Source organism: Falco cherrug, chromosome 16 (assembly GCF_023634085.1).
Source record: "Falco cherrug isolate bFalChe1 chromosome 16, bFalChe1.pri, whole genome shotgun sequence".
In the NCBI taxonomy this organism is placed as follows: Eukaryota; Metazoa; Chordata; class Aves; order Falconiformes; family Falconidae; genus Falco; species Falco cherrug.
In genome coordinates this window covers 7,247,994-7,263,383 of record NC_073712.1, presented here as the reverse complement: position 1 = coordinate 7,263,383, position 15,390 = coordinate 7,247,994, and the positions used below count along the sequence as shown (strand labels likewise).

At 54.4% G+C, this 15,390-nt stretch overlaps 1 protein-coding gene across 1 annotated transcript in view; it reads right to left on the bottom strand.

The window, feature by feature from the left end:
* Positions 1 to 15,390, bottom strand: part of LOC102052627 (uncharacterized) — a 77,437-nt gene that overhangs the window by 44,685 nt on the left and 17,362 nt on the right. The window contains 11 exon segments of the mRNA XM_055728313.1: positions 57 to 248; positions 882 to 1,073; positions 1,649 to 1,967; positions 9,122 to 9,210; positions 9,514 to 9,948; positions 10,071 to 10,130; positions 10,340 to 10,534; positions 11,029 to 11,111; positions 12,752 to 12,851; positions 13,507 to 13,698; positions 14,201 to 14,666. Coding sequence (XP_055584288.1) covers positions 57 to 248; positions 882 to 1,073; positions 1,649 to 1,967; positions 9,122 to 9,210; positions 9,514 to 9,948; positions 10,071 to 10,130; positions 10,340 to 10,534; positions 11,029 to 11,111; positions 12,752 to 12,851; positions 13,507 to 13,698; positions 14,201 to 14,666 — 2,323 coding nt within the window.

Below are 15,390 nucleotides of genomic sequence, written 5' to 3'. Positions count from 1 at the left end.
TGCGGTGCAGCTGTGGGAGGATGCTGGAGCAAATGGAACAGCAAGGAGACACTCACTCCGACACAGCTCGGGAACTTCTGACCAGCTTAAATCATCGAGACACATGCTGGTGGGGAGCTGGGCCGTGGTATTCTCGTAGCCTGGGCGACAATTATATTTCACGGTGACGTTAACAGCATAAAAATTCTTTATTTCATCTTCTTGCGATATTCTAGCGAAGTGCACACGTGGTGGGCTGAGACAGCTACCTAGCAACAACAAAGATGACCAAAGCGTACTGTTACAAAGCAAAAATAACAATATTTTGCATTCAGCTACGTATAAACACATACCCAAGCGATAACGCGCAAGCTGCCCTAAGAATATGAATACCCCAACTTTAAAGAAGGTGATCAGTAATTTGTGTAATTGAAAAACATCCCTAGGTGACTATTTAAAGACAAAAGGTTTTAAACGTTAAAATTTGCTCTTTTTCGATCAGTCACAAGCGCAGTGCTTAGCTCCCTTGCCAATTCCACCGATGAAGTGTTTGAGGTGGGGAAGTGCAGGCAGCTCGCACCACGGCAGTTTGCAAAGCCCAGCACCAACCCCCCCCTCAGTGAACGCTCGCGCCAGCAGCCGCTGTGCCAGCGCTGTGCCACTGTGGTTCTTTCCCGTGCTTCCCCAAGCTGATGATTCATCTTCCTTAACACCCAAACGCCAGTGTGTGGCTCGAACAGACTAAGCCGGGTTAGGAAAGTGGGGCCGTAAGAGGTTCTCTGACAAGCAACTTCACCTGGTGTCCCTCTGGATGAGGAAACTTGAAGGAGCGATTGCTAAAGCAGCTCTCCCAGCGGCGTGCATCGCCGAGCAGCTCATTTCAGAGAAAGTGAAATACTTACGGCCACAGAACTCCGGGAGGTTGGACCACTGGGAGTTTGTAAGGCACTGTATCGTATCTGACAGCAAGGGGCGTTTAATGTAACCCCTATGGCAACTGTACGTTATTCTGGAGCCGACGCTGAAGCTTCCCTGATGCTTAGAGTCCTCTGGGGGCTCCGCGTGGCTTATGGTTGGCAACGGCCCACAGTCACCTGTGGCAAAATAAACCTGGATTTAGCGGGGCTCCTGCTGCCCTGCGCAGGGCGCAGCACGGATGCACACGCAAAGTCCGCGGGAGAGCACGGCACACGCACCCCTGACACACACTGCGGAGCGGAGCACGCATGGAGCACACACAGGTGAGCACATGCACGCAGAGCACATGCATGCACATGGAGCACACAAACGGGGCATGTGCACACATGCACATGGGGTGGGCACAGACACAGGGCACACACAGAGAGCACACACATGGGGCACATATATATGGGGCACGCACACACACAGGGCACATATATACATGAAGCACACACACATGGGGCACATGTATACCTGGGGCACACACACACACAGGGCACACATACACATGGAGCACACACACAGAGCACGCACACACGGGGCACATGCACACATGGGACACACACTCAGAGCACAGACATGCGGCACATGCACACAGGGCGCACACACACAACACATGGAGTACACGCGCACAGGGCACACACGCACACGGGCACACGCAGGGGTGCCAGGGCTCACCGCGCGGCCCCCACCCCCCCCGTGGACTCACTCCACGCCGCGGGCGGCAGCACCAGCAGCACCAGCAGCACCAGCAGCGCGGGCAGGGGCGAGCGGCGGCGCCCGGAGCCCATCGCTGTGGGGAGCGGAGCGGGACCGGGAGCGGGAGCGGGAGCGGAGCGGACAGCCCAGCACCGCCCGGCCGGCCCCGACCGGGGCTCCGGCCTCCGGCGCGGGGGGAGCGGCCCCGGCAGTGGGACGTACAGCCGGGAGCAGCGCCGCCCCCCCGGGCCTGCACCGCCCCGGCTCCCCCTCCCGCCACCCCGTCGCTGGGAAACCTCCCGCGCACCGCCCGTCTGCAGCGCGGGGGGCTCCGCGGGGGATGCAGCGGGGGGGGATGCAGCGGGGGGGATGCATAGCGGGGGGGTGCAGCGGGGGGAGGATGCAGCGGGGGGGTGCAGCGGGGGGAGGATGCATCGGGGGGGGATGCAGCGGGGGGGATGCATCGGGGGGGGGATGCATCGTGGGGGATTGCAGCGGGGGGGATGCATAGCGGGGGGGATGCATCGTGGGGGGGATGCATCGTGGGGGGATGCATCGTGGGGGATGCAGCGGGGGGGGGAATACAGCGGGGGGGATGCAGCGGGGGGGATGCATAGCGGGGGGGTGCAGCGGGGGGAGGATGCAGCGGGGGGGGATGCAGCGGGGGGGGATGCATCGTGGGGGGGTGCAGCGGGGGGAGGATGCAGCGGGGGGGATTGCAGCGGGGGGGATGCAGCGGGGGGGGGATGCATCGTGGGGGATGCAGCGGGGGGGATGCATAGCGGCGGGGATGCATCGTGGGGGGGATGCATCGTGGGGGGATGCATCGTGGGGGATGCAGCGGGGGGGGATGCAGCAGGGGGGATGCAGCGGGGGGGATGCATAGCGGGGGGGTGCAGCGGGGGGAGGATGCAGCGGGGGGGGATGCAGCGGGGGGGGATGCAGCGGGGGGGGGGGATGCATCGGGGGGGATGCATCGGGGGGGGATGCATCGTGGGGGGATGCAGCGGGGGGGATGCAGCGGGGGGATGCATCGTGGGGGGGATGCAGCGGGGGGGGATGCATAGCGGGGGGGTGCAGCGGGGGGGGGATGCAGCGGGGGGGATGCAGCGGGGGGGATGCATCGTGGGGGGGGGATGCAGCGGGGGGGATGCATAGCGGGGGGGATGCATCGTGGGGGGGGGATGCAGCGGGGGGGGATGCAGCGGTGGGGATGCATCGTGGGGGGGGGGGATGCAGCGGGGGGGATGCATAGCGGGGGGGATGCATCTTGGGGGGAGGGATGCAGCGGGCGGGGATGCAGCGGGGGGGATGCAGCGGGGGGGATGCATAGCGGGGGGGTGCAGCGGGGGGAGGATGCAGCGGGGGGGGATGCAGCGAGGGGGATGCAGCGGGGGGGATGCATAGCGGGGGGGTGCAGCGGGGGGAGGATGCAGCGGGGAGGATTGCAGCGGGGGGATGCAGCGGGGGGGGATGCATCGTGGGGGATGCATCGTGGGGGATGCATAGCGGCGGGGATGCATCGTGGGGGGGATGCATCGTGGGGGGATGCATCGTGGGGGATGCAGCGGGGGGGGATGCAGCAGGGGGGATGCAGCGGGGGGGGATGCAGCAGGGGGGATGCAGCGGGGGGATGCATAGCGGGGGGGTGCAGCGGGGGGAGGATGCAGCGGGGGGGGATGCAGCGGGGGGGGATGCAGCGGGGGGGGGGGATGCAGCGGGGGGGATGCATAGCGGGGGGGTGCAGCGGGGGGAGGATGCAGCGGGGGGGATTGCAGCGGGGGGATGCAGCGGGGGGGGATGCATCGTGGGGGATGCAGCGGGGGGGATGCATAGCGGCGGGGATGCATCGTGGGGGGGATGCATCGTGGGGGGATGCATCGTGGGGGATGCAGCGGGGGGGGATGCAGCAGGGGGGATGCAGCGGGGGGGGGATGCAGCAGGGGGGATGCAGCGGGGGGATGCATAGCGGGGGGGTGCAGCGGGGGGAGGATGCAGCGGGGGGGGATGCAGCGGGGGGGGATGCAGCGGGGGGGGGGATGCAGCGGGGGGGATGCATAGCGGGGGGGATGCAGCGGGGGGGGATGCAGCGGGGGGGGATGCAGCGGGGGGGATGCAGCGGGGGGGGATGCAGCGGGGGGGGATGCATAGCGGGGGGGTGCAGCGGGGGGGATGCAGCGGTGGGGATGCATCGTGGGGGGGGGATGCATCGTGGGGGATGCATAGCGGGGGGGATGCATCGTGGGGGGGGATGCAGCGGGGGGGGATGCAGCGGGGGGGATGCAGCGGGGGGGGGGATGCAGCGGGGGGGGGATGCAGCGCGGGGGGGGATGCAGCGGGGGGGATGCAGCGCGGGGGGGATGCATCTTGGGGGGAGGGATGCAGCGGGGGGGGATGCATCGTGGGGGGGGGATGCAGCGGGAGGATGCATAGCGGGGGGATGCATCGTGGGGGGATGCATCGTGGGGGGATGCAGCGCGGGGGGGATGCAGCGGGGGGGGATGCAGCGGGGGGGGGATGCAGCGGGGGGGGGATGCAGCGAGGCTCTGTGGAGCACACCCGCGGCCTCAGTCGCTCCTGTGCAAGTCTTTTCTCTGCACCTTCCAGGAAAGACACCCTGCTCTCCAAAGCTATCAAGCCCCAAAGGAAAATAAAATGAAATAGAAAATACAGTTTAAAATAAAATAAATAATAATTATATAGATATATATAAAACCTCAAATAAAATAAACCAAAATAAACCACAAAAAGGGCAGCACATGGGTCTTGCCCGCTCCAGCGGTGAACCCTGCAGCACGCCCCACACCAGGAGCGTACAGCAGGTCCCATGGGTGCCCCAGCGCTGGCCCTGCTGCGTGCAGGGACGAGAGCTGCGCCTTCATGGGCGCCTCCTGCCCTCTCTGACAGCATCGGGCCCAGGGAGCCCAGCATGGGGGCACCAACCCCCTGCCAGGCCCCCTCAAACTGCCTTCAAACGTCACCTGCCCGTCCCTAGGAGGAGACCTGGGTGAAGGGAGGTTTTCCTACAAGAAGAGAAGAAGCCGAGGGCCCCCCTCCAGCCCGCGGGGTGCACAGGAGCCCAGGGGGCTGTAAATCAGACCCACCTCAAAGCTGCTAATTGAGCTGCTTCTGCCAACACCTGCGCACAAGACAGGGCAATGGGGATACCAACATTGCCACTGTAACTCTCCTAGTTAAACACAAAACTCCTCGAACGAGAGGCTGTGCTGCCTGCCGAGGCTCAGGGGTGTCCTCGGGCATGGCCTGGGCTCTGTGCCCACGGGGGAAAGCAGGGCTGCTCTGGGATCGCTGTCTGGGGATGCGGGAAGAGCCAAAGGAAAGGCTGAGGCGATGATACTGCCAGGATGTGTCACCCCACCCTGAGGAAAGGGCAGCCAGCAGCAGCCTGCCCTTGTTATCCAGGAAAGAGTAACGTTTCCACTAAGAAGCTCAAAATCACCCCCACCCCCCTCCCCCCATTTTGTTTTCCAATACAATTTAAGTTCCAAGCAGATGTAAGTAACAAAAGCATTTGCAATGAGGCCAAGAGGTGTTTTCTTAAGGGAGGGAATCAAGCAGCTTCGATAACACATTCCTTTGAAATACTTGTGAACACATTGACAAATTAGGTGGTGATATCTGAGCCACATATTTTTATAGGTCACTGCCCCTCTCAGGTCTGAATTGGGGTGGTAGCTGCAAAATTCAAAAGAAAGTTGCTAACAGGGAAAAAAAGATAATGCTTTAAATGCTGAGGAGTTGTCTTGTAATAGCTCACAGCAGCGAGCTCAGCACGGGCCTGCAAGGTGTTGAGAAGGTTTTGGCAAAGACTTCTTTTAATGTCGAGTCTCCTCTGTTCACCCGTGCATCGGAAGAACCAACTGCTGTAGATTCAACTCTGTGACACCCCCTTGCTAACAGGGTGTCCTTGCTAACCCCTTGAACCAGGCTGCCTAGGAAAGCAAGAGGCACCTCTACCTGCCGAGACCACCAGGCTCAGACCACCCGTCCCCTGTCTCTCTGCCACCCACATCTGCTGTCCCAGTTTGCCCTGTATTGCCCCAGTAACTGACCAGGCACCGAAACCTCCCGCTGAGGAGCTGCCCCAGCAGCTGAGCCCTGCGATAGCCATTCTGCGCCTGCTCAGCTGGAGCTGCCGGGGGGGCTCTGCTTTATCTTGCTCCAACATCCCTTCCCCGTGCTGCAGAAATCAGGCCAAGCAGATGGCAACGGCAGAAGTGGAAGCACGTAGAGCGAGGAGCCTGACCCATGCTGCTCCATGCCCCTACGCTGCCAGGCTCCCACTGGAACAGCATGATGTTTCCAGCAATACCAGGGGTTGACCTGCCAGAGCTGCTCTTGGGCTTTCCATGGAAACCTGGCCTCGGCTCCCTGCCCGCTCCCACGAGCTCCTGCCACCCCCGCGCAGGGCAGCAGCCTGGGATGTGGCCCACAGCTCCCAGAGCCTTGCTGGGACCGACCCCAGGCGCCGGCGGGCTGAGCTGGGAGCCGGAGCAGAGGGGCTGCAGAGCTCAGGACCAGGCTGGCCAAATAGGATGAAGGCCAATTGCCATCGCTTCAGCTTTCATTTTCAGACCACTTACTAGAAACACATTCCCAAACATTACCGCATACGTTTCCTTCCTTTCTTTCTTTCTTTCCTGTTGTGGTTGTTTGTTTTTTTTTTTTTTAAAAAAACCAAGTTAAATGTGCATAGGAAGCCATTGAGAAAATAAATAGGAATGCTGATAAAGAACTGATCAAATCTGAATATTGCCAAGCTGTACCTAAAAGCAGATACCTTCTTGAAAAGAGCACAAAATAAGAAAAGGGAACAGCAGGCAGCTGAATTCACAGGTTATCCTTTATAAATGATTATCATTTATTACTAAATGAAAATAAAATCCCAGAAAGGCTTTGGGAGCTTTAGCATTCGGTATAGGACAAAGGTGGTGAGCAGCCAACACCGTAGACTTGACATTTCCAGTCCCTCTGTTGCACTGGGACAGCACCGGAGAGTGCACTTAGCAGTTACTCCTCTGTGTCTGCATGTAGCCTGTGCTCACAGCCTGCAGCGTTGCAGAGCTGCCTTCCTCTGTCTGCAAGGCAGAAGTAGCTCCGTTACAGCAGGAGATGAGCAGATATAGCCAGACCATGCGTGGCTGTTATCTTTCATGTAGTCTGAGCAGAAATACAAACTGCAAAGAACTTGTGTCTGATACAAAAAAAAAGCTTTTGCTAAATCAAGTGCTTAAAGTACTGAAGATAGAAAGATTGTCATTCCGTTTAGTGTGCAAAGCAGGATGATTTCCTAAAATAAGTTTACAGTTTTGCAAGACGGGGAAGTCGGTATTTTGCTGTTGGCACAACCCCGCTGGCAGCTGCCGTGGGCGTATCTGTCACTGGCCCAGGCTGCAGCCAGAGATTCCTGGGGTGTGGAGGGAGCAGCTCAGCGGGGCGGTGGGGGTCTCCGACAGTCCGTCCGTCCGGGGAGTCTATTTACAGGGATTGCTTTGCCAGCAGCTCCGTGTTGCTAGCAAAAAAGGAAATCTGTGGTTGTGGAAACACCGAGTCAAACTGGTTGTGACATAACCGAGTTCTGTCAGCAATTCTGCAGAAAGCCTGAGGCGGTTCTGAGAAACTGCAGCTTCCCACCCCCAGCCTGAAAAAAGGCTGGCCTGATCAGTAAGGAATTATAATTGGATTCAGGGTGTAAGGAGAAAATTGCTGAAAAAGGTAAAAACCAGATGGGAGAAGCAGCTATGGGAATTACCCAACTTTTGCGTAAGTAATTTTCAATCTATTTCTTGGAACATTAAAACATCTCACAATTAAAAATATATATTTTGTACATGTAAGGTGGGGCAGACCTGATCGAGCTTATTCTTTGTTATAAAGTGTAAGAGTCCTAACAAGTACAACCATTGCGTGGGGCGCCTCAGGAACAGAACGTGGCGCCCTCCTGCACGCCTCCTGCTTACAGCCCTAATTCTCTTTAAAAGATAACGATATACTTAGATCGGTGGGATCCCATTTCACCGCGTGCCTTGTCTACATCTACAGTGAGATGACGGGAAGAGCAGCACACAACAGTTGTTGTTGCAACTATGCAAGGGAAGTGCAAATGCCACCTGCCAGGGTTTCGTCCACAGGGGGGTCCCTTGGTCATGGTGTCACTGAAGGAGAGCAGCCCCATCACAGATAAACTGCTTCAAAGCTACAGATAAATCTTCCCATGCACTTCCCACCATGCTTCCCATGGGATGTACACACAGCCTGGGGGAAGGAAACACCCAGGCAAAGACTGGGCCAGCTGTAGTTTCAAAGAGAGTTAAGTTTTCTATTAGAAGATTCTTGCTCAGATTTTTGAAAACCCACCCAGTCTGGGGTGAATTTTAGCATTGCACTGCAGAAAGGCCCAAATCAATTCCTTCTTCAAAGCCTCAAGGCTGGTTTCAGGTGTTGTTCCTTTTCCCCCCACCTCATCCCGTGCTCCAGCCTTCTGGCACCGAGGGGCTGGTCTTACAGGACCCAAGTTTTGGGGCAGCGGAGCCAAATTCCTGAAGCACAATGCAAAATGGCATTTCCCACACTTGAGGCTGCATGTCAAGCTGCTGCTTTGACACAATCTCCTTAAGATGTGCCAAGTATGACAAGAGTAAAAGAAAGAAAAGCCAACAGGAAGAGATCTTTAACTCAATCTTCATTCTGACACTAGATAATAGAGCCGAGTAGAAACTTCTAGGCAGAAACAAAGGATGAAGTTTTCCCCTTTCCTTCCATGTTGTATCATCTAGGATGCTTCTAGCCTTCATTTGCTCCTACTGAGGGCACAACATCACCAAATATTTCCTTTAAAGCCTGCAAAACCCTTCTTGGAGCCCTTTTCATACACTGACACCACTGCCACATCTTTCCTACAGACACTTCCACAAGCGCCCAACCATGCAGCCCCGTTACCCACCTTTAGCCCCACTAGGGAGGTTCTTGGATTCTTTCTTTAGCAGTCCAGTCAAATACCTTGGGCTTTTGGTCCCAGCCACCAGCCTGGCAATGCTAGCAGGTTGGAACAAACCCCACCTTTGAGAAATGATGGCGCAATGGGGAAAATCCCTCCTGGCCACGCTGGACATACACGGGGGCATTTCTGGACCTGGACTTAACCACCAGCCTCATCACGTTCATGTTACAGCCCTAGGCTGTGCAGATTCACGAACAAAACCCACCACACCACAGGAGTGACAATTTTTCTGCTGTTGACCCAAGAGACGTGGCTCAGGGATGGGGGAGTCCAGCTTGACCCTGACACCAGAGAAGTGCTTTTCACCAGCCTCCAGCTGGGTAGCGAGACCCTCTGGTGAGCGTTTTGCCTTTATTGCTTACAATTAAATGCTTCTAGTTCCCTCTCAGACATAGTTTCCAACACAGCTGACACTCACCCTTTCGTTATGGGTAAAATAATCTTTTGCAGCGGGTGGGGAACCTGTTGTAGCAGCACTTCTGCCATGTCCAGCTCCTTCTGGCTGCCCACGACCTCACTGATGTGGAACAAGATCAGCATTAGTGACCTCGCTGTCGGAACGGGGACAGAAGCCCCAGCACTCTGAAGGTTACGTGGTACAAAGGTATCTCTTGCTTTTCAATGTGGCAAAAATTGAGTTAAATGGAACCTGTAGTAGCACGATGGCAAGGAAACAATTGATAAATGAAAATACGTTTCATAAAAAGCAAAGCTTTTGTAAGAGGAGGAGGTCAGTACACTCAAACCCCAGCTTTGAACCAGATGCCCAACCAGTGAAAAATACAAATTATACAGAGAAAAATTATAGAAGAAAAGACTACAACAAAAAAAAAAAAAAAAAAAGAATCACTCACTTCCACAAAATGATGCAACTTTGGACCGTTTTAAGTTTTCAAAGCAGCCAGCTTGGGGGAGGATGCCAGAGATCCCCATGTACTTTGGAAGACACATGAATGCTTGGCTGGTCCCACGAGAATAGTAGCTTTGGGTTTTGTACAGAGGTAGAACAAATCTGAAGGCTGAGGTAGCACAATTCCTGGACACTGATGAGAAACATGGGGGGGGGGGGGGGGAAGAAAACTCCAGGTATGGGACTGGGAGTAAGCAGGGAGTCCCATTGATGAGTTCCCCTCGGCTCCAAATGAGCCTCCAGGACTGACCTGGTGTCTTGGAGATGGAAGAAGAATGGGAGAAGGAGATGGTATTTTGGAGTGCCTTTTTATAAAGGCTGAGCTTCATTTCCCAGGTCAAAGCCTTCTTAGATAGCTGGATGCCATTTCCACGGGATCCTGAAAGAATGAAAATCACGGTGTGAAATTCATTAAATGGATTTTTTGATAGAAATGTGATAAGGAGCAAATTCAGTTGGGAAACGTGGGACTTGATTCAATATAGAATCATTTTGACTCACTTTGGGGAACAGGACTCCTTTCCATTTCTTTTGCTCCTTGTTTGACAGATGTCCTTTTCTCTAGGGTGTAAAGAGCAGGTATTGCTAGGAGCACTATGCTTTTCCCGCACAGACGGTTCATTCCTTACTCACTGTAGCAGCACTGCACTTTTTCTTTTTAAAACTGCAGTATGACTTACACCTGACATGTCCTGTACTAAGCAATCATAATATTTTAGGCCGGTGCATACTAAATACTAAAAATAAACATTAAATTCAGATGAAACCACCTTTGCATTCAGGCGCAGCTCCGCTCCAGACTCCGTTTGTTTTGTCCACACTCGTGCAACGGATGCTTACATTTCCAACGAGCTGGAAGCCAGACTCACAGCTGTAAGTCACGGTTGTGTTGTAAGCGAATTTTTCTACACCTTCACCATCATGCTTTCCGTTGCTAATTTGAGGAGGTGAAGAGCAGGTAATTACTGCAGGAAAGAAGATCGACATGGGTATTGCTAAAAGTTTCAGTAATAATGAAAATGCAAAATGTTTCCTGGGTCCACCTAGGATTCCTGAAGGCAATAAACTTTCTGGACAACTGAGGACAGGTAAATAGCCCTGCCTTCTGTCTCGATTCTCTCTCTTGTTTCTTAAGTGTTCCTGCTGTCATGTCTTTCTCCCCCTCACTCCAAGGCTCACAGAAAATGAACTTGCCATGCCCTGGCTCATGATCCCTTGAAATCTCACCCCATCATCTCCACTGCAAACTTAAAGTCATGAGAAAATATGTTGATCTTGTGGGAACAAAACTGCTGAAATACAGCACCAGCAGCCAAATGGGTGTTTCTCAGCTGCAGTGTCGGTGACAGATCTGCCACACACCACCAACAAAAACAGGGGTGTGAAGGCAGGTTAGACTAGAGGTCAGGATGCAGGATCTACTGGAGCAAAGTCAAAAGTAAGGTTGGATTAATCTTACGTTTGCAAGTTGGAAGTTTACTCCATTCAACATCATTTCCTTTAAGCTGACACTGGATGAAATGACTCCCATCTAATTTGTACCTAAGTGAAAATAGACATGAAAAGAAAAAAATGTGTAACTAGCCAGGAACTGAAAACAATTTCCCCTCCCGGTACCAGCGTGATCAGCAGCATAGAAAAGGCAGTTTTAAAGCGAGCAGATGTGCAGATACACGCTGGTTAACAGGAGAGCTCCTTCACCTTGCCCTCTGCCAGGATCCTTGTTAATCTGCTTTGATTCTCTCCTTTGCCTCGCTGCAGAGCGCATCTTCCATTGCAAAGGCAGGAGAAGCAGCAGCAGGTGGCTAGCAGCGCACGCACTGGATGCCACGCAGCGCTGAGGCTAGCTGTGGATTCCCACACGGATGCTTGGATCTACTGAACCAGAGACTATTTCTCACTGCCTGCTTCCCGGCAGAGAACGGTGCTGGGCTGCAGGCTGCTGGCACCCGGGTGAGGTGGCAGGTGAGGAGCTCCCTCCTGAGCACACGCAGCATCTCGAAAGGCTGTGGCTCAGCCCCTGCGCTTCGCAGCGATGCTGCGTTACCGAGGCTGGTCAGCTGGATCTGCTGAAGTCCCTTGTGCTGGTGGTAGAGGGTGGGGTGCCAGGTGTCCTTCAGTGCCACCTCCTCCCTAGCACGTTGCTTTTGGGTTGTAAGGGTGTAGCTGTGTTGCTAAAGCTTTCCCAGAAAAGCAAGTGCCAGCAGCGTGCTGGCATTACCTTCTCAGCTGCTCTCTGCAAACATTCAAATGCATCCACTACATGCAGCAGGGACCAGCGAGGGGCAAGAGGCAGCTATGTTTCACTAAAGTGGTTACATCTTGTTCTGACAGGACTGACACCTTCCCCAATCTCTGAATTACACCCTCCTGTTCAAAAAAAAAATCATCATTTGGACATGATTGATAGTATCCAATCCTGCTTAGATAGGTAACATTATCCCTCCACCCTGATGTATATCTCCAAAAATTAGCTGAAGGCCAAAAGGGTGGGACATGCTGTCATTTCCGTAAAGTCCATCCTAAGGGAACATCTGGAGAAAAAAAAACCTCTGTTATGTTTGAACAGCTGTGAAGACTGGCAGAACAAGGCAGATGATGCCAGTCAGTTCCTGCTCGGGAGGGAGGAACACTAGCTGGAGTTACAAGAGTTTAATTTTGCAGGTCAGTCCACTGCATATTGGAAGCAGGCAGAAGGCATGAGTCAGCTCACTGAGATGGAAAGTGTGCTTCAGTGCCCTTTTCCAGCTGAACATCACTGAATTTAAAAAAATCCACCATAAAGCCTTATTATTTAATATATCTCAAATATGTTAAGATGAAGCATTTTAAGTAACTTGTTTTGAAGTCTATCGTTGCAAACTGACTGTACAACCAGCCCTGCTGGGATATATACCCTGGGGCAGTTCAGTTTCCTTTGGGCGACTCCTGAAGGAAAAAGCAGCCATAAACTCAGACTCTAGTCCCTTCCCTCCAGCTGTGTCTTATTCCTTCCCAGCCCAAAGCTGTAATTCAAGTACGAAAAGCAGCCACACGCTCTGCAGTCAGAGCAACGCTGTAGGAGTGGTATACTGTGAAATAGCAGCCCAGCCTGTGCCCACAAGCTCGTTGCACTGGATCGCAGTCTGTATTCCAGCAGCAGCAGCGGTGTACCGGAGCTGGGGGCATGCCCCGCCACTCACCCGTCCTCGCAAAACACCTTCACTCTTGCACCAAACTGCAAATCTGTAAGAACGACCATCCTGCCCGCGGGCAGCGCTCCCGGGTCACCGCAGGATCTCCCTGCCAGGGAACGAGACCAGCATTAGCAGAACACATGGGGATGGAGAAATAAAAAAGTCTAAATAAGGGACAGGCTTAGAGGGTTGTACCCAAAGGTACCAAAGCGTCTTACTCCACGTGTGTCACAATGGAGCTGGCAGGAGCCAGAATCGGCCGCAGGTGAAGGTGTGGGTCCCTGTAAGTGCTCCCCAGCAGTAAGCACCTCGCAGGAGGGCAGAGGGGAACAGTTGCAGATATTTCCATCTCAATAGATTGGCAGTAACCTGACTGTGAAAAATGTATTGCTGCCACATCATCTTACATATGGATCCTACAATCCATATTCCATGGATTTCACCAAGATACATGCTTTGTCTTCATTTTGAAGCTCAGCACTAGAATTGAAAACTGCCATTTGTCCTGTGCATATGCTGTGTCCAGACTCAAACATACTGCCTAACCTGAAAATCCAAACAAATCTGTTTATGCCAGCGGCAAACAAGGAACATTATTGATACTGCTGCTGTTCAGTCTTATATCCAAGAAATATCCACCTTATTTTGTACTGAGCATGTAGCTGTTGGGAAGACAACCAGGCTGCATTTCAGCACGTGGGCTGGAGCAGCTACCTGACCTGCTTTTTGGCAAGCGGAGAGAGCAAAGCCGAGATACTCACTCCTGCACAGCTCAGCAGCTTCGGACCATGTCAGGTTTTCAAGGCAAGTGCTGGTGGGGGAGCTTTCCGAGGTGTTCTCGTAGCCAGGGCGGCAGACGTAGCTCACGTTGGTCCCAACGGGAAAGAAATTAATCCTCGCGTCCGTCTTGGACAGAGCAGCAAACCGCAACCTTGTCGGGGCACCACAGCTCCCTGGAAGTCAAGAAAAGTGGGTCTAGAAGAGCCGCCCGCCGGGAGGCATGCAAAATAAACCTCACAATCACAGAAATGCTCTCGCTACAGCGCTTTTGGAAAGCTCCTCACGTTCATCACAAATTACTTCTGTTTTCTTACCAGGCTGCTACTCTGCCAAATGCATCTTTGGCAAAGTGCAGGTGATGATGCATTAACCGTGTGGGCAAAGCTCTTAGTAGGAAATCAGAAGCTGCATGCGTGTGCGGTGGGGCATTGCATGCTGCAGCTTCCACAGCTCCTGCCAGCCCGGGGTCGGGAGGCATGGAAGCATCCTGGGCTCCGTCCAACTGAGCCCCTTGCCGACAGGCACGGACCCTGCACCCCTCAGCAGCTCTGACGAGCAGCCGCCAAGGGAAGCGGGTTCGTACGGTGTCAGGAGGGGCCATTGCAGAGCAGCCACCGTAAGGGACAGAAATTTTACAGGCAAGGGAGCTGTGCTTCAGAGAAAGGAGGTATTTACGGCTGCAGGGCTCGGACAGTCTTGACCAGCGTGAACCGGGCAGGCACTTCACCGTGTCCACCTTCCCGGGGATTTTGATGGCGCCTTCGATGCACATGTACATCACCGTGGATCCAACGGGGAAGATGCTGGTGGGCTCGTCGCTGGATGGTCTGGAGTAGGTCATGTGAGGTGGGGGCCCACAGTCACCTGTGACAGGAGAAGATGTCCTTGAGTGAGGACCCCATCCCCTGGCTCCTTCACCAGCCCCAGTGAGCATCCCAGGAGGGTGGCTGGGCTGGCCCAGCCTTCCCCTCTGGGCAAAGACACCGAGCAGAGCTGCATCCATGAGAGCATCAAGCGATGGGTGTCCAGGCTTGAGGGAGGAGGGTGGTATCACCCCACCAGCCCCCAAGAGCAAAGTGAGAATCAAGCAGGTCTCGCTGGTCCCCAACCTGACCCTCCCCCCGGCCCCCATCCCATGCCCCTGTACTCACCGTGAGCCACAGGCATGCCTAGGAGCCCCAGCAAGGCCAGGAACATCACGGGGTGACCAGACCCCCGTGCCCTGGCGGGTGCCCCGCAGCTTGGAGTGCCTGGGTGCTTCCCCTGTCCTGGTCCTCCAGGCTTCATTGCTGCAGTTGCTGTGCTCTTCTGTGGAGCACCATTGGCTCCAGGGGACTGTTTCTGAAGCTGGGAGGAGATGCAGCAGACTCAGCCAAACTTTGGAAATTGGAAATCTTTCCAGAACCATGGAGCTGAAACCGCCAGTGGGGACACTGAGAGCAGCCGGGGTGGGGGACAACTGTCATCCCTATGCTCAGGTAAAGCCTCCCAGTCCTCCTGCCCAACTATAAGGGATGGGGGAGTAACTCAACCCTTTTATTTGACCCGAGGTGGGCAGTGAGCACTGCCTAGCACAGTTTTACCAAAACCATATGCTACCAGAGCAGAAAAGACTCCCACTCAGCCCCAGGACGTATCCAGGATAGGAAAATGCCTACTCATTTGCTGGCAGGTAATGCAAACAGTTTTTCCACAAGCAGAATTAGCGAAACAAAAGCTAATAGTATTTTCCTTATTGCTTGTTAATTTTTTCTGGATTGCCTGATTTATTTGTAATTAGGAATGGGTGTGAGTGTGAGCCAGTACATCTGTGTACTGACTAATGCTCTGAAATATCCCGGCTGACATCAGTCAGGACTACTAAT